At 41.0% G+C, this 26,989-nt stretch overlaps 1 protein-coding gene and 1 long non-coding RNA gene across 2 annotated transcripts in view; both read right to left on the minus strand.

The window, feature by feature from the left end:
• HMGXB3 (HMG-box containing 3) overlaps positions 1 to 26,989 on the minus strand; it is a 67,832-nt gene that overhangs the window by 8,898 nt on the left and 31,945 nt on the right. Inside the window, exons 8-15 of the mRNA XM_079144748.1 lie at positions 16,253 to 16,428; positions 16,023 to 16,120; positions 13,218 to 13,319; positions 11,495 to 11,644; positions 7,422 to 7,723; positions 6,883 to 7,010; positions 2,757 to 2,888; positions 1,653 to 1,837 (exon numbers count right to left, since the gene is read on the minus strand). Of these exons, the coding sequence (XP_079000874.1) occupies positions 1,653 to 1,837; positions 2,757 to 2,888; positions 6,883 to 7,010; positions 7,422 to 7,723; positions 11,495 to 11,644; positions 13,218 to 13,319; positions 16,023 to 16,120; positions 16,253 to 16,428 (1,273 nt within the window). The remainder of the gene's footprint in view (positions 1 to 1,652; positions 1,838 to 2,756; positions 2,889 to 6,882; positions 7,011 to 7,421; positions 7,724 to 11,494; positions 11,645 to 13,217; positions 13,320 to 16,022; positions 16,121 to 16,252; positions 16,429 to 26,989) is intronic.
• On the minus strand, positions 19,980 to 25,894 carry LOC306664101. Its single transcript, XR_013764644.1, has 2 exons — positions 25,748 to 25,894; positions 19,980 to 20,154 (listed from the first exon to the last, which is right to left on the minus strand). It is a non-coding gene; the product is annotated as an uncharacterized lncRNA (long non-coding RNA).

The following is a 26,989-nucleotide window of genomic DNA, read 5'->3' on the forward strand; positions in this document are numbered from 1 at the left end:
AATGCATGAAATCCCTAATACTCTTAGCTGGCTTTGCCAAAAGATACCAAAACTGTTCTCCGGAGCTTCTGCACCTTCCCTGGAAGTAAACACATGAGATACATGTCTGGTGCCTAAAATCACTTAACCTCCTAGTCCTCTTGTCCACTATGATAGAGGTCAGAGGTGGAAACCTTGAACCTTAGCTCAACTACTAGCCTAACCTCTCCATGTGATCATGAGAAAGCATCATATATGGGATTTTTTTTTTTCTTAATTCTGTACAAGCTTAAAGAAGATTTCCTTATGATTTTTAATTTGCTAAGAGTTTTTCATAAATGGGTGTTGAGTCATACTAAAATTTTTTTTAAATACCCAACTATTTCTGTATTAGTTTTCTGCTTTAATATGCTAAATAGTGAATTACACTGATATATTTTCTAATGATCAAACAACCTTTCCTTCTGGTGATAAACTTGGTCATGATGCATTACTTGATTCATTGTTAGATCTGATTGCTATTATTTTATTCAGGACTTTGTCATCTATATTTGTGAGTACAATCAGTCCCAATTTCTTCTCTCCCTCTCTCTCTCTCTTTTGGTGGTGCTGGGGATTGATCCAGGGCCTTATGCACATAAGCCAGGCACCCTACCAATTGAGCTATATCCCAGCCCTCTTTTTATTTTTTTATTAAATTAAATGGTTATTTACCCTTATAAGAGTTGGAGAAACAGATCCACTTTTGCTACATTCTTCTATGACTGGAATAATATATTTCTTAGATATTTGTTACAATGTATCAATGATGCCATCTGAATTTGGTGTTATCTTTTTGTGAAAATTTTCAGTTCAGAACCCATGTCAGCTTAGGTTGTTCTTTTTCACCAATACCTTTAACCATGTCCCTGTGTAAGTCCTTTAAGGAGACCCCTAGGTAGGGTCCAGCTCCTGGCGGCCTCTGAACCTCACACATCCTTCCACTCCTTCTACCACTCACTCTGGCCACACCAACCTCCTTGTTGCTCCTCAATTGTGCTCAGCAGAGTACAATTCAGAGCCTGTTCTTGCTGCTCCTCTGTCTGGAATGTTCTTTTCCAAAGTGACATGGTTTCAGATCTCTACTAAAAGGTCACCTTATCAGAGAGATCTTCCTGACTACTATTTTTTTAAAAATGCCCTTCTCCACCCTTTCCTTCCCCTCACTCTGCTTTACTGTGTTCCACAGCACCCATCACTATCTGACAAAAATTAGTTTCCTATCCATCTCCCCCAAACCAGAATGTGAGCTCCAGGAGAGAAGAAACTTCGTTTCTTTTACTACTATTTTTCAAGGGTATAAAAAGTGCATCTAAGGGTTGGGGTTGTAGCTCAGTGGTAGAACATGTACTTAACGTGCATGATCATGGCCCTGGGTCCAATTCCCAGCACCAAAAAATATGTAACTAAAAGGTTTAAAAAGGGTCTCTAATACAGGTTCAATACATGAGTTCACAAATGCCTGCTTCCTTTGGCTTTTCTCAGATGAAACCCTGGGCTATGGGAGGGAAAAGACACTGGCTTCCCGAGACAGGACTGCAGCCATCTATCCCTGGAGACGTCAGGCAGGAAGGTGACTGCTAAAGTGGGAGGACAGTTTTGAAGGTCACTCATGGTGCCTGAGAGAGACTTACCTCCACACTTTTCAAGGCCAGCACATTCTCTTCACTCCTCTGAGCCATTTCCACTTTGGGGGCCACACCACAGATACCACAGATCATATCATTGTAGTCTCGGACAGTGAGGCACTCAAAAGCCCAATAACCATTGCATAGCAGCTCCTGAAGCTGGCTCAGTTCTTCTGAGGTCAGAGTCTTCTCTGGAAGGATAGCAAGAACACTGAGAAGGTTACAGAAGACCCTGAATGCACTAGAGTTTAGCAGTAGCCGTTAAGAACAGCAATCCTATAAGACTGATTCTTCCCTAGAAATACCCAAACATACTGATGATTCAGAGGGTAGACACTTGGCTTTCCAGTGCTCAGGGGCAACCCATCGAGCAATTCCAATTGAAGTGACAGTTGCCTTGTACTAGGCATCTCCTAAGTACCAGATGCTGTACTGAAAGCCTTGATATGTTACCCAATTTAATTCTCATGTGAATTTAATTCTTTATAAACCAGGAGCTAATATTATCCTCATTTTCTCATAGGAGCAACAGAGGCATAGAATATCGTACACAAAATTCATACTGCTACTAAGGGGCAGAGCTAAGTCTCAAACATAGGCCCATGTGGCTTTAGCACCTTGCTTCACTCCATCTGTCCTTACAGCAGGAAAAAGTATAGAAGGATTAGAGCCTGCAGAAATGGGATGGGGAAAGTACAAACAGAAGTAGGAGAGGGAAGGGGCCAAGAATTTCTAGATAGTAAAGACGATGGTTCTCATCCTCAGGTCTCAGCATGAGCTTACAACTATTAGCAGACATCCAGGAGCTGTGTGTCCACAATGAGTCCAACATGCTGTGAGGCCACAGCTACCTATGACCAAAGTATATGCTTCTAAAAGTCAGCTATGATCCCATGCTACAGATTCCTTGGTGCATGGAAAGACTCATGCTCTCCAAAGTTAGTCTGGCATTTGTAAACTCAAAAGGAAGAGTGTACTAGGATGTCAAGAATATCTCCTTTTCAAAATACCAAACTCTTCTCTGAAATAACCTTTTCAACCAAAGCCTATTACAGAAAATTTCCAGGATGCTTAGGGCTAACCTTGGGAAAGGGAGAAAGATGACCTTACCTGTCTGCTCTTGCACTGACTTCAGCACAACACTGACAGATACTCTGGGGTCCTCTCCCAACTTGATCTGGTTTCGGATTGCAAAAAGTAAATCCAAGCTTACTAGCAGCTTGTTTCCCACATTAAAGAGACCTGCAGGTTAAAGAGGCAACAAGGAGTTAACTGTAACATCACACACAATGGAAACAAGCCAAATGCCCATCAAAAGAATACTTAAGGTGTATTCATAAAATAGAAAACTATGCACCTGCAAAATAAAGGAAACCTATCTGCTCTGACATGAAGTTGCCTACAATGTAGTGTTAAATGAAAAAAGCAAGTAATGAAATAATATGTATAGTACATTGCTTTGTTTTATTCCAATAAAAAAAAGAAGTATTTCCCTACCCCCCAGCTCAGTCCTCAGGACCAAAGGTGTCACTCTTCCTCTACACCTCACACAAGTGCACCATGGGGAAGGGTCAGGAGCATCCTTTAGCCCAGGGATGTGTAGGGGATGTAACAAAGGTTATAAAATCACCCCTACACCAAATCCTGGAATAAAACAACCAGAAGAATTTAAACTCAGTCAATTTAAGACAAAGGAAGGTTATTTTACATTTGTATGAAACATAACACAAATTTGCACAAAAGCAAATTCTGGCATATACGTTCCCAGTGAAAAAGGATATAGAAGAGTGGGAAAGGCCTTTCAAATATGATAGCAAGGGTTGAGACCATAAGATCAAAGTTCTGGTTACCCAAAAATTAAAAACTAAAAAAACCTTGGTGTCCCCAAAATCATGATACATGAACTTAACAAAACAAAAATGGGCATGGTGGCACACACTTGTAATCACAGTGACTCCAGAGGCTGAGGCAGGAGGATTGCAAATTCAAGGCCAGCCTGAGCAAAATAGCAAAGCCCTAAGCAACTTAGTTGAGGCACTGTCTCAAAATAAAACAAAGGGCCGGGGATGTGGCTCAATAAAGCGCCCCTGGGCTCAATGCCCAGTACCAAAAAAAGAAAAACAAAGCCTAAAAGAAGAATGGAAACATTCACAAAACAAGTTCACAACACAGAAAGAAATCCACAAAGGATCATAAAAAACATATATATACTCTTCCAGTAACCAAAGAAATACAACAAATTAATAAATGATATACCAGTTTTTAACCATCAAATTGACAAACTTTAAAACATTACAATGCTAATCTATAAAAAGTTCCTAATAAGTGAGTTTACCCAGATCACTGGATACAAAGTCAACAGACAAAATTCAACCCTATCTTTATACTAACAATGAACAGTTAAAAATGGAATCATGTCCTTTACTTAAAAAAAGGACAGACTCAGGTATAAATTTAACAAAATATATATAGGACCTACCTGTTGAAAACTAAAAAAACTGATGAAATTCTTAAGGATAAAAATTGTTAACAGTTAAAAACAAAAACTTAATAAAATGGAGAGAAAGACCATGTTTGTGGACTGAAAGACCCAATATTTTTAAGCATGTCAACTTTTCTATCTATAAATTCAACACCATCTCAATTAAAATTCTAGTGGAATTCTGTAGATATTCACAACTTTAAAATTTATATGAAAACACCAAAGGACTAAACTAACAAAATAATTATGGAAGAACAAGGCTGAAGGGTTCATTCTACCTGATCCTAAGATTCACCATACAGCTACAATAATCAACACTGCAGTACTAGCAAAAGGAGAGACACATAAATCAATGCAACAGAACAGAAAGAGACATATATGGTCAACTGATTTTTAATAAAGGAGTAAAAGCAAGTCAATGGAGAAAGAACTGTCTTTTCAACACATGGTGGTATAACTGGACAAACATATACAAAAACTGAATCCAATCTGCACCTCAAATTTTATATAAAAATTAGAAATGGTTCATAGATCTAAATGTGAACCATAGAATTATAAAACTTTTAAAAGAACCTGACCAGAATATATAAGGAATTCTCAAAAACTCTCAAAACTCAACATTAATACAGCAGACCAAAGATGTGAACCCAGATCTTTTCCAAAGACATACATACATACATACATACATACATCATTAGTAACTGGAGAAATAAAAATTAAACAACAATGAGGTATCACTACACGCACCAATAGTAGTGGGGCTATAAAACAACAATAAAGACACTACCAAATGCTAGTGTGTAGGGCTAAATGGAATTCTCACAGGATGTCAAAGGGAATACAAAATGGTACATAACCATTTTTCATAAATAGTATGGTAATTTCTTATAAAATTAAACATAAACTTACAATATGACCCAGCAACCCGACTCCTTGGTACTTACTCAAGAGAAATGAACACTTAACGTTCACACATAGGCCAGTATGTGAATGTTCGTAGCAGCTCTACTAACCCAAACATTCTAGGTGAAGAAGTACTATGGCATATTTACACAGTGGAAAATTACTCAACAGTAAAACAGAGCAAACCAGTGATGCACACAACATGAACAAATCTCAGGATTTTGCTTCTTGAAAAAAGACACACTCAAAAGGTTACACACTATTGCTACATTTATATGACATTCTGGCCAACACCACAGGAGTGAAAAAGAGATCAAACAGCTGTCAAAGGTTAGCAGGCTGTGGGTGAGCTTGGCAATAAAGGAATGAAATATGTTTGTGGGGGTGATAGACCTGTTCTATATGTTGACAGGTAGTAGTTACACAACTCTGAATATATCAGAACTCTCAGAACCATACAACAAAGCAAATTTTACTACATGCAAATTTTATAAAGAATTTTAATTTAAAAAACTATATAATCCAAGTATTGTTCTACACAGACTACAAGGAAATGGGCACTCTCATTAACTGCTGGCAAGAGAATAAAATAATACAAACTCAAACTGGCAATAGGTGACTAATTGAAAACATGAATTCAAAATAAGGCAACATAAGGTTCTTAAGACCGAGAAGAAATAAGTACTTTTGAATCATTAGTACTCAGTTCCACATATAAAACTCAGGATTCAATCAAACTTTCAACAATCACTGGTACATGACAAGTGTGATGGCATTGGTACATGACAAATAATCCATTACACTGATGAATAATGGAAAGCAAGGGTGTAAACACACAATTCCACTTGTGAAAATATGTCTAAAGAAAGAATTAAGGGTCTACACAAAGAGTGAATTATAAACAGAACTGTAAAACAGAGCTCCACACGTCCCTTTAAAAATTACCTGAAGGTCTGGGGATGTGTAAGGCCCTAGGTTTGATCCCTAGCACCTCAAACAGCAAAACAAAATAAAAAATAGACATTTCTTTATTTGCTGGCACATGATATATGGATAAATTTTAAAAGTATTTTTCAAAATAAAATATCCCTTTACACAAAGAAAAACTTAAAAACCTTTCCATAATTTCTAATATTTTGCAGAGATGAAGGGACACATGTGGATGACTAGAGAACGCATGTGTTCATCTCATGGCATTAGGATTACTACTAATTTTCCATTTCTTCTTATTACTTGTCTACATTTTCTAGCTTTTGCACAATGAAAATCTGTTTCTTTCTTTTTTGTTTTTGGGAGTAGCAGGAATTGAACCAGCACCTCACATATGCTAGGCAAACCCTCTACCACTGAGTTATATGTTGATCCTCTACCACTGAGTTATATGCTGGCCCTTCTAAATTTTTATCCTGAAACAGGTCTCACTAAGTTGCCCAGGCTGGCCTCAAACTTGCCATTCTCCTGTCTCAACCTCCCAAGTAGATGGGATAATAGGCACCACCACCATGCCTAAGATCTATTATTTTTTTTCTGATTTATTATTATGAGTATATATTCATTATACAAAATAGTGGGTTTCTGTGTGTTCACATACATGCATATAAGTTACTATGATGTATTCACCCTCAAAATTCATTATTGTTAAGCTAACTTTGTTGTAAACTCTTTAACAGAGTCCTAACACTTGAAAGGTAAAGTTCATCTCCCAGGGCTGAGTCAATCAAGAGGAAGACCCCTTTTCCTCAGAAGCCCCGTTGAGTAGGTTCAGGGCACAAAGGACCAGAACTCTGACCCAGAAGGCAGTTCTTAAGCCTGCTTTGGGATGCCTGTGGAGAAAAGAAAGCTGGCACCCACCTGTATAGATGTCCATGAAGCTGTGCAGGGCCAGACAATGAGGGTTCAGACACATCTTCACCTGAGCAGTTACCACCTGCAGTCGGTTAGCTGTCAGAAGCCAGCACTCCTGGGGCCCAGCCAGGGAGCTAATACGAAAAACATCACCAACAAAAAAACAGGGAAATCGATCTCTTCATGCAGGTCTTGGGCATAAGACTGACTTGTCAATGACCAGTGGCAAAATTCTCAACACTTTTGCAGTGGGAAAAGGAAGGTGCTGGAGCTTGGGATCTAAGTTTTTCTAGGGGGAATGTTCCTAATTTGTTGAACATCCAGACCCACATATTATGCTGGGTAGTCCAGATGTAATCTAAATCCTCAAGTGATAATAATAATAGAAATAATAATTATTAATTACATTTAGCAACTGGAAAGGTTTGGAAGTCTAAGGAAAGCAGAGAATAACATCTTCAGAGGTACAGCTTCAAAGTTACCTGAAGAAAGGGGCAATATGTCAAGTGGGTTGGAAGCTAGAGGCAGAGTAAAGGGGTACTTACTTCTGTCCCCCTTTGAATAATGGGCTGCTACAGAGAAGGCACTGCGTGGATGGAGACTCATAATAATTCGACCAAGAGGTCTGTTCGATGGTGACTGTTTCCTCATTCACATTGGACAAGATAAGTCGAGAGCTATTGAGTTCATGAATCAAGGCAAAGACTTCAGCCAGCTCTGACTCATTCTCAGGAATCTGCAGGACTTTGCGTAGGAGCTGCAGTGTGGACTGGCGCTGGATCTCCCTCTGTGCTGCACTCAGGGGCTCTGTGGTACTCAGCCCATCTGACAGTGGTGAGCTTGCCTCCTGGGAACAGAGTGAAACAATTATTAGGAAAAAATGAGCCAGCTTCAAGCTAAAAAGCATGAAAGTCTGCAGGTAGCAGAGGGATAACTGAGGTGTGAAACCTAGCTACATTCCTGAAAAGCTCAGCAAATAACTCATTGCGTGGCTAAAGGTTGGTGCTCTCTCTCTCTCTCTCTCTGGGACTATTTTTCTATCTGTCAAATGAGATTATACACACCTTTTGGTAATGGATTTAACTGTAAGCTCCCCATTCATCAGGAGGATAGCAGACAGAGCTGGGTTTTAGTTCTGGCAATACCACTTATAGGCTGTACACATAGAAGGCAATTTATTTGATCTTTACAAGTCTCAGTGTCCTCATATGTGAGATGAAGGATAAAAAATACTAGAAATCTAGAGTTATTGTATGGATTAAATGAGATAGTGCAAGTAAACAATTTAGCACAGTGCCTGTGATGCAATGAAGATTATGGTAGTTCTGATACTCAGATAAGAGTCTGTACTGCTTAAAGTATTTGTCTTTAATTCTTTTTGGCTTTTGGGTATAAGAGAATTTTAGACCTATAGCTCTAGGAACAAGATTCTGAATTACTCATGAAAAACAGGTCTTCTCAAGTGGGTCTCTTTTCAATAGAGGCTCCTCCCTGATTCTTCTGCCAATGCAGCATGAATCATTGACTCCTTTGTGTTCCCAAAGGGCATCCTTCTACTACAGGATTCATCATCTCATAGTTGCTAAATCAATGTGTCCCCCTGCCTCCTTTCACTGAGGATAAGTTCCCAGCTTACTTACTAATTTCCAAGACCAGCACAAAGCCTAAGTCACACAAATTGCCAGACACATCTTACATGGTTTTATAATGCTAATTGCTTAATAATAAGGAGTTTAATTAACTGTATACCTACAAAAACTTTTACCTGCAATAATTCAATTACTTATCTTTCTTCATGCTAGATTCTAAGTTCCTCAAGGGAAGGGCCCACATCCTATTCATCTCTGAAGGCCTGCCCCACTACAGGCATTCAGATATATGCCAGTTGAAAGGAGGAAAGAATTAATGGCTTCAGAAGAGCTGAGTGACAAGGTAGGAGACTGTGTGTTCCCAAACATGACCATGGTGAACCATGAACTAGAAAACCACATGAAAGAAATACTATCTTTTGACTCCAAGCTAGTGATGAAGGATAAAGGAAGAACTGAAAGTCATTCCAGCCCAGAGATGTTTTAATTAAGCAGCTGAAGGCAAACTGCATGGAAATATATGGCCACCAGATGGCTCCAAAGGGCAACAGATGCAAAGGCCTTGGTTTCTGACCTAAGTTTTACTTTTCAGGAAACAATAATTACATTTTATTTCTCCAAACTTTAGGAGATTGAAGAATGAAGGAAAATATGATGAGGGGGGAAATTCCAAAGATGAAAATCCTGAGCATGAGCAGCTACCACTTAATCAATTAGAATGATAAATAAGAAAGGGATTTAAAATCAACTACACAATTCCTGCTTGGTTGGTAAAGTTAAATTACTTCATCATCCTAGACCTATAGTGCAACAACTATTTCCATGCTGCAAACCACATAAAGAGCCAAAAGGAAATATACGGAAAGAGAAAAGAAAGCACAGAACACCTACCTACACAGAACTCAATTCCATCCCCAAATTTACAGATCCACACATGTATATGAGCTCTAGAGTCAGAGGTGGGAGAAACAGAAACACCTACCTAGAAGGGACTATGGTCTCTGAGGGAGTTAAGAAAAGTTGATATAAGGTGTGCTCACTGCTATGGGAAGCATCCAGCAACAAAGCTCACCTCCAGCAGAGGGCATTTCAAGGGAAGAAGAGAAACTGGTAAAGCCTATGGACAAACTTTATATGCAACTGCAGGGGTTTACAGAGCCCCTGAAGCTCTATTTCGGGTCTTTTCTAGGGCTCCTGGCTTGAAGTAAAATGCCCAAACCTAATCCAGCTCACTTGCTTCATTTTACTGACTGGAAAACAAAAGCTCAAGAGAGGAAAGCTTCCAACTTGGGGTCACTCCATTCCTAGTTCCAGTACTTTTTCCATGGAGTCACTGCTACCCATATACTTTAGTTCCACTTCCCCTCATCACAAGGTCAATAACCTCAGAATACCTCCTCAAGTCCAGAAACAGACTGGAAACTTGGTGGTAGTGGTGGTGGGTAAAGGTCGGGGGGGTTCATCACCAGAGACTTTCAGGCTTGAAGCAGTTCTCCCCATCTCTAGTCCTGTCCACTCCCAAAAACCCATAACCCTAACCCTCCTGAAACAACCTTCCTCTAAGCCTCTCCCTGGCTCATGGACATTCAGTTGGGGCCCACTGACTAAAGAACAGACTTTACAGCCTGGCATTCAAGACCTTCCATGACACAGCCCAGTGTTTTAAGGTCTTATGTCCTTACTCCCCATCCCCAAACTCATCACACACTCTTTAATTCTGCTCATGCCCATCCTTGAATATGCCTTCCCCTTCTATCCAATTCCTGCTTTTATCTTTTGAGGTTCAGCTTAGACCCTGAGTGGCCAGGCTCCACACTAGATCTTGTGCCCTCCCTTCCCACCTCCCCACAAGACAGATCAGGGACAGTTCTCTTCTTACTCTCATTCTACTCCTCTCAAGTGCTCTTCTTTTTCACTTTAAAAAAATGCACATATGGAAATTCTAAGAACCTCTGAAAATGCCTGTTTTTCTTGGTTCTAACAATTTAAAATAATAGCCCTAAGGAGACACGTGGAATGTTATATTACTTTGGTCCAGCTTCAGAGAACAGGTTTGCTAAGAATGCTATATAGCAAAAGTTTTGGGGTTTTTTGTGTTTTTTTTAGTTGTTGAAGAACCTTTATTTTTATTTTATTTACATGTGGTGCTAAGAATCTAACCCCGTGCCTCACACATGCTAGGCTCTACAACTGAGCCACAACCCCAGCCCAACAAGAGTTTTGTGATTAGCAAAAACTTTCCAAGGAACCTGGTGAGAAATGACAATTTAGTCTACAAAGTCTTGGGGTTGGAATTTACTGCAGAATGAAAGAGCTTACAGGTCATGTACCAAGTCTCAGAGCTAAGAAGACACAACCCTTTCATCCCACTTTCCTTCCAAATCTTATTTAAGGTCTGTGTTTCCATTCTTTTCAGTGAATGAACTCAGACATCAATGGACCTGGGTGCTATGGTTCAAATGTATCTGCCAAATTCTGTGTGGTTGAAACATAAATCCTCAAAGTCATTTGTTAATGAAATCTGAGATGGGACCTTTGGGAGGTGATTGGGTCATGAGGGCTCTGCCTTCAGGAATAATTAATTCAGTAGCAGACTAATGGATTAAAGAGTTACTACAGGAGTGGTTTGTTATAAAAGTGAGCTCTCTCTGTCTCTGGCTCCTTGCTTTGTCTCATAATGTGCTGTCCTCTGACATGTTATGACCCAGATGCTAAGCAGACACTGATACATTGCTCTTAAACTTCCCAGCCTCCAGAACTGTGAACTAAATAAAACTCTGTTCTTTACCATTAATTCAGTCTTAAGTAGTTGTTGGGCAATAGAAAATAGTCAAGACACTGGGCAATTCCCTAACCTCAGCAACGAGGATAATGTCCAGGGGGAAGGCACTTGCTCAGGTACAGAACTTACAACCTGGGTCTAGTTCTGATGCTCTAGCTATTTTATCCATTCTTTTATTTCTCCTAAAACAGGTTTACTAACAGAGCCCATTACAAGGCTAGGGGACATATTTGGGGAAGGAACTCACAATGGCCTTGGTAGTTTTCTCAGTCCGGTCTTTGGTAAGGTTAAAACCACAGCTGGGACAAATCCTAGGTTTGTGCCGGTTGGTGTAGACATAGCTACAAGAGGGATTCTTGCACTTTCCCCGGCCTCTCGATGTAGCCAGGCCCAAATCCTAAAAAAGTAAGATCAACATTCAGTTCTACTAATGTTAGGTTGAACCTGGGCAGAGACGCAAACCAGGATGACTAGCTGTCAGAGAAAATGGCAATTATAAGCCAGATTTAGTTTAGTTTCCAAAAGGTCCTGAAGGAAGATGTTGCTCAATTTTAATACAGTCGATATAATTTATCCTTCACTATCTATGGAATTCGTGAGTTTATTCTCAAGGGTAAGAAATTCAAATACCTTCAGGGTCCAGGCAGTTGACAGAGGAAAGCAGTCTGCTTGAATAAGGAAAGCTAGAGACTTCGGCAAATCTAAGATTGTAAGTCCTGTCTATAAACAAACTGTGACTTCTAGACTCAAAGCTATAAAAAAGTTCATACATTTAGTATCTGGGCTCCTATGACCATACTGTCTAATCAACCCAAGAGAGATCTGGGCAGATAGTAAACTGACTGGCTTCCAGAGGCAAAACAAGTGAGCATATGGAGGCATGGGAAAAGTAGTAATTAGGTCATTAGAAAAAGAAATCATGGGCAGATCTCCATGATAAAAGACAATCTTCCTAGGGATCAGACCAGATCAGGCATTGCACAACACTGCAATGCCTTGTTTTCTGTTGAATCCCCAGCACAGAGGTGGCCACAAACATGTGCTCAATAATTATATATATTTTGGACAGAAGGTCTCGCTATGTTGCCCAGACTAGCCTAGAACTCCTGGGAAATAACTACTTTTTGAATGAAAGAAAAGACACTTGTAAAACCTGTCATTGTAAAGTGAGAATTGTTTTGCTCTCACAATCTGTTCAACTTACTTAAATCAATCAGAGAGACTACCAAAAAGAATCTGACTGGTTGTTACCTTAAGGATCAACAGAACTACAGAATGTTGAGTGATAGGTGCCTCAAAGATACCTAAACCAATGCAGCATTTTATAGTTGGCAAAACTAAGGACCAGAGAAGGAGTCCTGTCCAGGCCATATGGCATGCCAGGAGCAGGGCCAGAACTACTTTTGGACATGGTCTTCCAATTGTCTACAGTGTTTATTTCACAGATCCATGCTGCTCACCTTGAAAAAGTCACTCAATCATTTATCAAGATGTTAATGTGTATTAGGTTGAAAATAAAAGGAGAAGGGAAACTTGTGGGAAATGCTAGGCTAACCAAAACAAGTTGCTTTATTAAATTCCTTCTCAAATCCTTTAAGATACTAGTGTTGAATGTCTGTTTTAGGGAGAAAAATGCTTAAAACTTATTTGTGGATCACCCTTTCTAGGCCAAAAAGTTCAAAGACTGCTAATGCTAAATCTGGACTATATTCTCATCTCTGACAACTCTCAACAAAAATATCCTAATCTCAGCTGGTTTATGCTTTATAGAGACCAAGAAAAACCCAAGACAGCCTAGCACACTTACCTAGCACGACCATCTGTATGGGTGACAGGATCTTTGACATTAACAACTTTTATCTAACTCTGCTCTCACACTAAGCTACCACCACCTTCTCCCTCAGTTTCCTATGTTTCCTCAACCAAAAAAGCAAAATGGAGCTCAACCCCCCACATGGCTACACACTTACCAGTGTGACAGTGCAGCTGTACTTATACGGAGGAAACATATCGGGCTTGACCTCTACAACTTTCACCTGAGGTGTCGTCCTGTTGTTCGGGCCACTTGGTATCTGTGGATCACAACAAGTTATTTCATGCTGCTTTAAAATACCCGAACTCCTGAGGTCCTATGTCCTCAAACAACTTAGGGAAATGGTTTGCTGGGGAATTTGTAGAGCTATACTCCAAATAAGCCCTCTGGACTGCTAAATAGCAGTCACCAGCCCACCAAAGGCTAAGTGTGTCATATCCAGGGGTTGCCAGACTTCTCCAAGTAGCTTCTAACACTGTCTACCAGAAATACCATGAATCAGATTTACAATTATCAGGTGGATAAAAGCACATAATAGCTCTAGACACAAATAACATGATTAACAAATGTTGGTATAGAAAGAGTGTGGAAGACTAGTCACTAAAATATCACAGGATAAGAGGAAAATCATGGTTTTTTTTCCTCCTTTACCATTACCTACAACATTTTCAAATGCTATTTAAGGAGTATTTATATAAGTAAAAATAAAGGCATTCTAAATTAAAATTATTCTATAATGGTAAATGTAAACTGAATTTTAGAATACACAATTTCATATATTTATTAAATGATTTAAGACTAGCATAACAGCTTGTGGCTCTTTAACAAATATCCAGTGTTGTGGTCAAAAGGAGACTACAAAAAAAAAAAAAAAAAAGGAGACTACAGATAAGGCTAGGTGTTTGCTCAAATGACAGAGTACACATGAAGGGATTCTAGAGGCTGGAAGTTGACTATTACCTTCCATCTGTACCACCTGATCATACATCATTATGATTTGGATCTGGAATGTTCTCCAAAGCCTCATTTGCTGATGGCTTGGTCACCAATGCACAATGTTCTGCCTTACCACAGCTCAGAAACAAAAGAGCCAAGTGACCATGGACAGAAACCTCTAAAACCTCTAAAATAAATCTTTTTTCTTTTGATTTTCTCAGGTATTTTATCTCAGTCAACAAAAATCTAATATGTACATATACCCAGAGCTGCCACCACATCTGGGTAAGAAATAGAACAATACTCCAAGTAAAAGCCAGTTGCTATTCTTGTTAAGGCAAAGTGAGAACTGTTAAACAAAGTTACCCTACAAACAGCATATAGCAGCTGAGCACAGTGGTATATACCTATAATCCCAGTAATTCAGGAAGCTGAAGTGGGAGGATTATATGTTTGAGGTCAGTCTCAGCAACTTAGGCACCCAGCAACTTTGCAAGCCCCTGTCTCAAAATAAAAAAATAAAAAGGGCCAGGGATATATAGCTCAGTAGTAAAGCACCCGAAATTCAATCCCAAGTATCAAAAAAAAAAAAAAAAAAAAAAAATTTGATTATCCTATTCTAAACTGGTCCTTGACAGTTTGAAAACCACAGGCCACAATCCACCAAGAGGTCATGAAATAAATTTAAAGAGTGAAATCAGCATTTTGCCACTAGGACTAGGAAACCCAAAGTGATGTCACATATGAAACGTACTATTTAATTAAATGTTTAATGTGTCTATTTACTGAGCTATGCATGAAAATGTGTTTTTACTGGGTTTGGGGTGAGCATCAGTAGTAGAGTGCTTAGCAAGCATGTACAAGGCCCTGTCTCAATCCTCAGAATAAAAATCAACACACACACACAAACAGATGTGTTACTGAGGTCACGGTAAAGTTTGAAAAATGCTGACTTGAAGATCCTTGGATACATGGAATTTTGATACTTAGGAAAATCTTTAAAAGCAATTATTACTAAAAAGAATGAAAAGATATGTTACAAACTAGCACATGGAATAAGAGTCACGTTTTAGGTTTAAAAAAATTATATTAAAAAATAAACATGAATTCAAGAAAAGACTGAAAACTGTAACAGCAGGTTAGTTCTAGGGGGCAGATCAAGAGGGATTTATTTTCTTCTTTCTTTACCTGAATCTTCTAAATTTTCTACAATAATCATGCATTCATTTTTAAGGGGGGCAGAGGGGCTAAAGAGACAGGAAAACTAAATGTCAATGTCTAATACTAGATTGGATTCTATACTGAAGGGGAAAAATGTTCTCTAACTTGGTAAAACTGAAAAAACTGGAACATCAATATGAGATTACATTATGCATCAAGCTAGGCATGGTAGTGCATACCTACAATCCCAGCAACTGAGGAAGCTGACGCAGGAGAACTGCACTTTGAGCAAAGACTCAGCAACTTAACAAGACCTTCAGCAATTTAGTGAGACCATCTCAAAATGAAAACGACTGGGGATGTAGCTCAGTAGTAAAGGAACACTGGGTTCAATCCCCACTACCAAAATAAATAAATTTATTTAAATAGTGCATCGATGTTATATCCCTATTCTCAGGAAATACACAAAGTATTAAGGAGTAAAAAGTCACATAACTTACTCTTAAATTATGATATGTTATATATGCACATATATGTGTAGACACACAGGAGAGTGTATGCATAAACATGAATGATTAAGTAAAATGGGCTAATATGCTGATAGGTGACTTTAATAAGTATATGGATGGTCTCTGTACTTTTTTGGAGGGGGATTTTTCCCTAAATTGTGGATTATTTCTAAATAAAATGTTTAAAAACATGTATTCATTTTATAAAAAGACATGACTTAAATCATTCATGTTAACCTCCTCACAGAGGCCTACAAGTTTTAGAAGTGCCTTTTGCCTAGGGGATTTGATACATTATATATAAGCAGCCAGACCCTTTATGGGGCACTGCTCCCTTCATGGGGGATAGGTCTTACCTTCACCTCACCGGTGCTAGATGGCTGCTGGATGGGCTGGCCCAGCTGCTTCAGTGTGCTTGGCTTCAGGCCACAAGTCCTCACAGAAGGAGACTTATCTGAGAGACCCAGGAGTCAACTGGTGACTTATATGCATTCAGTATCCCAAGTCTTTCCTCTCCATTCTCCACCCCATTGCTGCCTCCTTCCCATCAGACACCCCTAGCTCCCAGGTCTGTCTTAGCTCTTACCACTCAAGGGAAAGGCCTGCCTGGCCCTGGGCAGTCCTATGCTGCTGCCTCGTCCTACATTAGCTGGGGCTGGCAAAATTGCTCTCATGGGTCTTGCTGCAGCCAATAATGAGGGCTTTCCCCGTGCTCTGCCTTTAAGCTCTGGGGCTCTGGGTCCAGTAGTAAGCGGGTCAACTCTGGGGGGAAAAAAAACAAGAGGGGAATCTCCTGAAATTATTATGGAACAAGGGGAAGAAAACCAAAATGCATTTTCTAAACAGCACTTTATTAGAAGATAGTTCAGAAATTAAACTGTCAGTCAGATTAAGTTCAGATTCAATCATTATGTATCTGTGGTGCTGGGCAAGGAATTTCACTCTTCTGTTAATCTTAAATTTCTAATATGTAGAATGGGGTAGTAATTACCTATACTTTATGGGGTCATTAAAAATATACAAAAGTATATAACAATGCCAACTGTGTATACTGCCAACAGGTATTATAGTTATGACATTTCGTTGCCTCTAATTTAAGCAAGTGCTTAAAGTGTACCAGCCTCCCATATAAAGACAACTGAGAGGCTGCAGAGAACCAAGTGCATGTTTTCTTCAACTCTGCAGCATCAATACTGAGCACATGGCTTGCATCACCGAGGGTCTCAACATGATTTATACATCTCAAAAAAAAGTTGATCTAAAGCACACAACTTTATTCTTAAAGGATATTAAACCATATCTAAAGTACACTATTAAAAAAAAAGCAAGAAGTAGAAGTATGTTACACTATCATTTCTGTAAAGAACATAGGAAAACACACACACATATATATACATATTTGTATGTGCTTAAAACTATCTCTAGAAGCATCAGAAAGTTGGAAATAGTGACTGTCTCTAAAAAGTAATGACTAAATGATGACAGGAGAGAGATATTTTTAATGTATATTCCTTGTACCTTTTGAGTGTTGACCACGTGAATATATTTCCTATTCAAAAATAAATATTTAAAAAACCATTAATGTAAACCAGAATTTCTAAACTTGGTATTATTAACACCTTGAGTTAGATACACTCTTTGTTGTGGAAGGCTATTTTGTACATTGAAGGATATTTAGCATCCCTCTAAAATTCTCAAGATGCTAGAAGCAAAACCCCTCCCCAGTTGTGACAACTAAAAATATCTTTAAACACTGCCAAAATGTCCCTGGGGCAAAGCTGATCCCACTTGAGAACCACTGATGTAAACAAACAAAGACCTTCAGTTGTAAGAACACAACAGCCTGCAACAGTGCAACATTAAGAATCCAGTTAAGCCTTTAAAGAAAGAACAGGTGAAAGGAAAAAAAAAAAAAAAAAAAAAAAAAAGCCCAAATTTATTGATATCCTCCTCTTTACAAGGTACTGGGTTGCATGCTTTATACAGTCTTCTCTCCAGTCTACACAGTCAGCCTGTGAGGTGAGGTGATTTTTTTTTTTTTTAATCTTTTTACTTCTAGATGCACATAATACCTTTATTTTACTTTTTTTTTATTATAAAACAAATGGGATACGTTTTGATTCTCTGTACATGGAGTAAAGGCATACCATTTGTGTAACCATAAATTTACACAGGGCAATGTTGTTTGATTCATTCTGCCATTTTTCCCCCTTTCCCCCCCCTCCCTACCTACCCCTCTTTTCCCTCTATACAGTCCTTCCTTCCTCCATTCTTGACCCTCTCCCTAACCCTAAAGCTAACCCCTCCCACCACCCATTACATGTCATTAACCGATATCAGCAAGATCATTCGTCCTTTGGTTTTTTAAGACTGGCCTATCTCACTTAGCATGATATTATCCAATTTCATCCATTTGCCTGCAAATGCCATAATTTTATGATTCTTTATGGCAGAGTAATATTCCATTGTATATATATATATATATATATATATATATATATATATATGCCACAGTTTCTTTATCCATTCATCAACTGAAGGACATCTAGGTTGGTTCCACAATCTGGCTATGGTGAATTGAGCAGCAATGAACATTGATGTGGCTGTATCTCTGTAGTATGCTGATTTTAAGTCCTTTGGGTATAGGCCAAGGAGTGGGATAGCTGGGTCAAATGGTGGTTCCATTCCAAGCTTTCTGAGGAATCTCCATACTGCTTTCCAGAGTGGCTGCACTAATGTATGAGTGTACCTTTTTCCCCACATCCTCGCCAACACCTACTGTTGCTTGTGTTCTTGATAATCGCCATTCTAATTGGGGTGAGATGAAATCTTAGGGTAGTTTTGATTTGCATTTCTCTTATTACTAGAGATGTTGAACATTTTTTCATATATCTGTTGACTGCTTGTACATCTTCTGTGAAGTGTCTGTTCATTTCCTTAGCCCATTTGTTGATTGGATTATTTGCATTCTTGGTGTAGAGTTTTTTGAGTTCTTCACATATTCTGGAAATAAGCGCTCTATCTGAAGTATGAGTGGCAAAGATATTCTCTCACTCTGTAGGCTCTCTCTTCACATTGCTGATAGTTTCCTTTGCTGAGAGAAAGCTTTTTAGTTTGAATCTATCCCAGTTGTTGATTCTTACTTTTATTTCTTGGGCTATGGGAGTCCTGTTAAGGAAGTCTGATCCTAAGCTGACATGTTGAAGATTTGGACCTACTTTTTCTTCTATAAGATGCAGGGTCTCTGGTCTGATTCCGAGGTCCTTGATCCATTTTGAGTTGAGTTTTTGTGCAGGGTGAGAGATAGGGGTTTAATTTCATTCTGTTGCATATGGCTTCCCAATTTTCCCAGCATCATTTGTTGAAGAGGCTATCTTTTCTCCATTGCATATTTTTGGCCCCTTTGTCTAGTATGAGAAAATTGTATTTATTTGGGCTTATGTCCATGTCCTCTATTCTGTACCATTGATCTACCTTTCTATTTTGGTACCAATACCATGCCATTTTTGTTACTATTGCTTTTGTAGTAGAGAAGATCTGGTATTGCGATACCCCCTGCTTCGCTCTTTCTGCTGAGGATTTCTTTAGCTATTCTGGGTTTCTTATTCTTCCAGACGAATTTCATGATTGCTTGCTCTATTTCTGTAAGGTACGTCATTGGGATTTTAATTGGAATTGCATTGAATCTGTATAGCACTTTAGGTAGTATGGCCATTTTGACAATATTAATTCTGCCTATCCAAGAACATGGGAGATCTTTCCATCTTCTAAGGTTTTCTTTAATTTCTTTCTTTAGTGTTCTGTAGCTCTCATTGTAGAGGTCTTTCACCTCTTTTGTGAGATTGATTCCCAAGTGTTAGATGTTAGGTGCGGTTATGGTTCGTCGCTCACTCCCAGAAAACGCTCCACAGATACAGGTCTCACACAAGGAACTTTTATTTTATGCAGATGATTCACGTCCGCTTGGGGAAAAGGGAAGAAAGAAAGAGAGAGCATGGCGCAAGGTTTCTCTCAGACATAGGAATTTCACGGGCTGAGAGGAACCAATCGCGGAGGAGAATTCTTACAGACTGACTGATGGACCAATGACATATTAGAACGTAATGTGGGAGGCAGGAAGATTACGGCAGCGTAAGCCGGAAATTCCTGTAACGTGAGAGGCAGACTGACAGGTGATGGGGAGGCCGGAAATTCCTGTAACTGCAGAGGCGGGCGAACACAGATTGACAGGTGGTTGGGAGGTGGGAAATTCCTGTAACGGGAGAGAAAGGTGGCTTTATACCTTACATTCCCCCATTTCCTCTTTTATAAAAAAAAAATATATATTTTTTTTGGGTACATGGATGAAGGTCAGTCTTCTGTAATTACTTCCTGCTGGGTGTGGATGTAGAGCTGGTATCATTGTGGCAGGAAGAGCTGGAGACTTGATAGTTTCTCTGGAGGCACATCTGTAGCCAGGCTCCGATTTTTTGTGAGATCCTGATATTTCTGCACTACAAGTTGATTAGTTGACATGGAAGTAAAAGACAGGGGGCTCCCCTTTTCGGCTGGCATTCTATTGGAAAAAATTCAGTGGTTAGGAAAATTACAAACAGGAATCCGGTCCTCCTGGCTGGGCATGGTTGTCTGGTATTTCAATCGTCTGACTCCCAATTTCTGAAATGGGAGGAAGGGTGGAGGGCTTCATGATCTTCAGTCTGAGACGAAGGGGTCCCACAAGAGTGGCTGAATATCGGTTGGAAGAAGCCTGTGGATTAAGAGCTGGAGATGGGTTAGTGGACCGAGAATAGAGCTTAACCCAAGAAACGTGCAGCCATCCTGGTAGATTTTGTACTTTGACAGCTGTTGGCATGGTCAGGATCACTGTATGGGGTCCCTGCCACTTGGGAGATAGAGGGATTGTAGCTTCTTGAGGAGGAGAAATAAGAACTTGGTCTCCTATTTGAAGAGGTTGGGTAGGAGGCCAGATAAAGGTTTGGGTAGGGTGGAGTCAGCATAACCCATAGAAATGCTCGAATGTGATTTAGGAGAGGAATGGATATTTGAGAAGGAAGAAGGAAAGAAAGGGGCACTATCCCAGGGGGCAGGATGGGACGACCGTACATTGACTCAAAAGGGGAAATATTAGTTGGTTTCTCTGGGAGTGAGGGAAGACGCAAAAAGAGCAAGGGGCAGGAGGTTAACCCAGTTGAGGTGAAGTTCTAAAGAGAGTTTAGTTAAAACATTTTTAAGAGTTCAGTTTGCTCTTTCTACTTTGCCTGATGACTTTGGGTGAAAAGGAATGTGGAAATGCCAAGGGACCCTGAGAGCCTTGGCAAGTTGTTGGGTGACTTGGGAAATGAATTCAGGTCCATTATCTGTCTGGAAGGAAGTAGGTACTCCAAAGCGAGGAATCATGAAGGATGAAGGTAGAGACAGTTATTGCCCTTTTGTTGGAGGTGGGGATGGCTTCAATCCATCCCGAGAAGGTATCTATCATAACCAACAGGTATTTAGATTTTCTTACTGTGGGCATGTGGGTGAAATCAAGTTGCCATTCTATCCCTGGAATGGTGCCACGGGCTTGGTGAGTCGGAAAAATGGGGGGCCTGACAGCTGTAGGATTTGTTCGCAGCAGACTTCACATGAGGAGGAGAGTTCCTTCAGAAATGAGATATCAGAGGAGGACAGTTGCAGATGAGTTTTAGCAAACTGTAAGAGTGAAGAAAGGTTGGGGTGAAACAGACGATGGAGATAGGAAAGTATTTCTCTGTTGGGGGGTGGTGGAGGCAAAGGATCATGGAGAGCCATAATAGGGGCTGGCCTGGACGAGAGGGCAGCCCCTTTTAGCCTCCTCATCTGCCTTGTTATTACCTGAAGAGATGAATGATTGATGTGTTTGATGGGCTCTGCAATGTACAAGGCCTATAGTTGCTGGGAGGTGAACAGCCTCAAGGAGTTTTAGAATGTAACTAGAGTTGGTGATGGAGTTTCCTTTAGTAGTAAGAAGGCCTCTCTCTTTCCAGATAGCAGCATGAGAGAGGATAATGTGAAAAGCATATTTGGAGTCGGTGTAGACTGTGAGGGATTGTCCCTTTGTGAGGGTGAATGCGCGGATAAGGGCAATTAGTTCTGCTTGTTGATTGGTGGTGTTGTTGGGTAGTGGTCCGGACTCTATTACCTTTTTAAGAGAGACAATGGCATATCCAGCTCGACGGATCCCTTTATGGAGAAATGAGCTTCCATCAGTAAACCATATGAAAGTAGGGTTGCGTAGAGCTCCTTCCTGGATGTTAGAGGGGTAGGGAAGTAACTCCTCCAGGGTCTCAAGGCAGCTGTGGGTTGCAGAAGCATGTATATTGGAAGGTAGGGGTAAGAGAGTGGCTGGATTTAAAGGAGAGCATGTTTTAAAGGAAATGGAAGAGTCCTCGATAAGAGCAGTTTGTAAGGCTAACACCCGACAGGGTGGTAGAATTTGTAGACCTTTATAAGTAAGAAGCTTAGACAGATGATGAGGTGAGAGCACTTTAGTGGGAGCCCCAAAAGAGAGTTTTTTTGATTTCTGAATTAAGACAAATGCTGCTGCTAATACTCTAAGACATGGTGCCCAGCCCCTTATAGTGGGGTCTAACCCCTTTGACAGGTATGCTATTGGTCCAAAAGTGAGACCAAACATGTGTCCTAAGACCCCCAGGGCGAACCCACTTTTCTCAGAGACAAACAGGTAGAATAGTTTGGTTAAGTCAGGGAGGTGTAGGGCTGGGGCTTGAAGAAGGGCTTTCCTTAAGATCTGGAAAGGAGCTTTCACTGTGTCGAGGAGAGGTTCAGTGGGAGTACCCTTTGAAGCCTCAGATAGGGGAGCTGCCAGGATGGAAAAATTGGGGATCCAGGATCGTAAATATCCTGCTAATCCCAAAAAGGAAAGGATTTCTTCCTTGGTGGATGGAGTGGGCATGTCCTGTATTAATGCTTTTCTCTCTACAGTGATGGCTTTAAATCCAAGTGAGAGGCTGACACCTAAGTAAACAACCTGAGGCTGGGAAAGTTGCACTTTTGCTGGAGAAACCCTATAACCCTTGTCAGCCAGAAAGTTTAAAAGCTTAATTGTGTCCCTTTGGGAGTCCTCAAGAGAGGGACTACATAGAAGAAGATCATCAACATACTGTAAGAGAAAGGAGTAAATGAATGAGAGAGGCAAGATCCTGAGATAATGTTTGGCCAAAGAGATGGGGACTGTCTCGGAAACCCTGTGGGAGAACTGTCCAGTTCAGCTGAGAAGAAACTCGAGTGAAAGGGTCAGTACAAGTAAAAGCAAAGAGATCCTGTGAATCAGGGTGAAGTGGGACAGTAAAAAATGCATCCTTCAAATCTAGCACTGAAAAGTATGTGGTGGAAGAAGGGATAGAAGAAAGCAGGGTGTAAGGATTGGATACAATGGGAAAGATGGGGACCACTGCTGAATTAATGATGCGGAGGTCTTGCAATAGACGGTAAGATCCATTAGGTTTCCTAACAGCCAGGATAGGAGTGTTATAAGGTGAATTGGCAGGGCGCAGGAAGCCTTTCTGCCTTAAATCCTGGTTGAAGTCCTATTAGGCTCCTTTGGGGAAGAGGATATTGGGCCTGGGCTGGGTAGGATGTTGGGTCCTTTAGATGAATGAGTATAGGTGAGCATTTAGCAACAGAGGTTGTATGAGTGTCCCAGACCTTGGGGTCAACCAGGGAGGGAGGAAAGGGATATGAGGACTCTGTTTGAGCTGTATATTCCTGTAGAGTCATAAGGAGAGGAACAGCAGAGGAGTCTTGGCTAAGGTGCATGGTGGGAGAGAAGGAAATAGAGGCACCCAATTTGGTTAGGATGTCCCTTCCCGGAAGGGGAATGGGACATGAAGGAATTATTAAAAAGTAACGAGTAAAGCCAATTTGTCCTATATGACAGCTTATTGGAGGGGTTTGTAAGGGGTTATATGGTTTTCCCTCTACCCCGACAACAGAGGATTTGGCAGGGGAAGTGGGTCCCCAAAATGCCCGCAGCACTGAGAAGGTGGCTCCAGTGTCTATAAGGAAAGGGATTTGCCTGCCTGTCACCGTAAGGATTACTCGGAGCTCCTGAGTTGTGATAGTTGTCGGGTGCAGAAGTCCCGGGCCCCTTCATTCATCCACTGCCAATCCCAGCAAGTCGCTGGAAGGAGGGGCCAAGGATGACCTGGCACTTCTCTGAGCACCAGGGCAATCCATGCCCAGTGTCCCAGTTGGTGGCATCTTGGACAAGGACTTGGGGGATGCCAGGGGTTGGGGTAGGCTCGTGCCCAGTGGCCCTCTTGCCTGCACTTGAGGCATGAGCTTGGAGGTCTTCTGGGAGCTTGGGCACCCCTAGCGGTGGACAGTTGGGCAGGTCTAGCTGGCTAAAAGCCTTTGGCCAGCATTTGGTATTTTAACTTTTGTTTTTTTCCTTCCCTTCCGTTATAAACCTTGAATGCCACTGCTAGAACCTCTGGCTGTGGGGTAAGGGGCCCCCTATCCAACTGCCTCAATTTGACCTTTATGTCAGGGTAACTTTGGGAAAAGTAATAAGTCATAAGTAGCTGCCATCCCTCTGGGGTTTCAGGATCCTGGTTAGTGTACCTGAGCATGGCCTCTGTAAGGCAACTCAGAAATGCCAACGGGTTTTCATCTCTGTCCTGTATTACTTCCTGAAGTTTATCATAGTTAATGGGTTTAATAGTAGCCTTTCATAGACCTGCAAGGATGCAAGTTTGAAACCTATCTCACTGTAGACACCCAGCCTCAGCATTATAGTTCCATAGGGGCTCCCTATTTGGTACCGCTTCAGCCCCAATGGGATGGGTTGGGGTTGACTGATGAATCTCATCTGCACTGCATAATTGCGCGCCTGTTCCCAGACTCTTCTGCGTTCCTCAGGGGTTAGGGTGTTGGAATGATTATGTAAATGTCATGCCAGGTAAGATTATAAGAGTGGGTAAGGTACTGAAATTCCTTAATGAAGGTTGCAGGGCTGGAGGTGAAGGAACCTAGCCGCTTCTCTATTTGAGACAGATCCGACAGTGAAAAGGGGACATGAACTCTGATTACTCCCTCCTCGCCAGCCACCTCCCGTAAAGGGGCTAAGACATGTGCACGGGACCGCGTGGTGGGGGGACTTGGTGGGCTGAATGGAGGAGCGGAAAGAGAAACAGAATGAGGCAAAGAAGAGGAATAGACAGGGGCTTCTTCAGGAGGAGGCCTGTAAGGAGATGACTCATCAGCTGGAACGAACTCGGAAGGGAAAGAAGGGTTAAAAGGTGGGGGAGAAGCCAAAAGAACGGGTTCAGGTTTTTGAGGAGAGCAGAGATTAGGTTTAGCCTGAAAGAGAGGAAAAACATGAAAGGGAAAAATTCCTTTCCATTCACCAGGTTGCCCACATATGTACTTAATTATAACTAGTACAATAAGGCATATAATTATACCTAGTACAAAGCTAGAATTTAGGGTGTCATAAATAGACCATTCTGACTTACTATCTAAAAGACAATTTAGCTCTGATTCAGGGAATAGGTGAAGGGGTTTGAGATGATTTAATAAGCATCTCAGGGGCGAGTTTGCTGAGCTGGATGTCCTGAATCCCGTGGTAAGCTGAGACCCACCTGGCTAGTGATTTTGTGTCCCAAGAACCACGGTGCCAGGCAACGAGAGGTTAGAACAGAGGTTTGGTCGTCACCAAAAAAACCAATGTTTAACCAGGCATTAGCCGAGAGAGTTTGAAGACCTGGCCAGGATTTCGAGCAAGACGCAGCGGGAAATAAAAGAACTTCAAACCCTGAGAAAGAATCTCAGCACCATAAAATCAGGAGTCCACCCAGCAACTAGGACCAACTATGGGGAGTAAGGAGATACCCCGACACCTTGGCAGCCGGGCAGCGGGAGCTGCAGGCGGGAAGCCGCAGGGCAGCAGGAGGGAGCCGTGGAAGCCGCGGGGCGGGTAGCAAAAGCTGCGAGCGGGGGGAACTGCAGGAATGGCCGCTTCTGAGATTGGGGGGGGGGGGGGAGCCGCGGGCGGCCGAGATGTGTTTAAGTGGTTAGGACCTGCCTAAGGGGAACTCACCAATTCTGGAGTCCGGTGTTGTATGCAGAAAACTGGGCATCCAGGTAAATGGAAGGTGAGCCTGTATCCAAGGGTGCCGGGGCTATCGGATGGGATTCCTTTTGCTTAGTTAGTGGAAAAACCCATCCCCGAGTCTTCGGCACCAGATGTTAGATGTTAGGTGCAGTTATGGTTCATCAGTAGCTCCCAGAAAATGCTCCACAGATACAGGTCTCACAAAGGAACTTTTATTTTATGCAGACGATTCACGTCCACTCAGGGAAAAGGGAAGAAAGAAAGAGAGAGCATGGCGCAAGGTTTCTCTCAGACACAATAATTTCGCGAGCTGAGAGGAACCAATCGCAGAGGAGAATTCTTACAGACTGACTGATGGACCAATGACATATTAGAACGTAAGGTGGGAGGCAGGAAGATTACGGCAGCGTAAGCCGGAAATTCCTGTAACGTGAGAGGCAGACTGACAGGTGATAGGGAGGCTAGAAATTCCTGTAACCGGAGAGGCGGGCGAACACAGATTGACAGGTGGTTGGGAGGTGGGAAATTCCTGTAACGGGAGAGAAAGGTGGCTTTATACCTTACACCAAGTATTTTATTTTTTTCGAGGCTGTTGTGAATGGGGTAGTTTTCCTAACTTCTCTTTCTGAATATTCATCACTTATGTATAAAAATGCATTGGATTTATGAGCATTGATTTTGTAACCCGCTACTTTACTGAATTCACTTGTGAGTTCTAAAAGTTTCCTGGTGGAATTTCCAGGTTCCTCTAAATATATAATCATGTCATCAGCAAACAGGGATAGTTTGAGTTCTTCTTTTCCTATTCATATCCCTTTAATTTCTTTGGTTTGTCTAATTGCTCTGGCTGGAGTTTCAAGGATGACATTGAATAGAAGTGGTGAAAGAGGGCCTGCCTTGTTCCAGTTTTTAGGGGGAATGCTTTCAGTTTTTCACCATTTAGAATGATATTGGCCATGGGCTTAGCAAAGATGGCCTTTACAATGTTAAGGAATGTTCCCACTATCCCTATTTTTTCTAGTGTTTTGAGAATGAAGGGATGCTGTATTTTATCGAATGCTTTTTTTGCATCTATCGAAATAATCGTGTGATTCTTAAGTCTGTTGATATGGTGAATTAAATTTATTAATTTCTGGATGTTGAACCAACCTTGCATCCCTGGGATAAAACCCACTTGATCATGGTGCACTATCTTTTTAATATATTTTTGGATGTGAATTGCTAAAA

Source organism: Sciurus vulgaris, assembly GCF_902686455.1.
Source record: "Sciurus vulgaris genome assembly, chromosome: 6".
Lineage (NCBI taxonomy): Eukaryota > Metazoa > Chordata > Mammalia > Rodentia > Sciuridae > Sciurus > Sciurus vulgaris.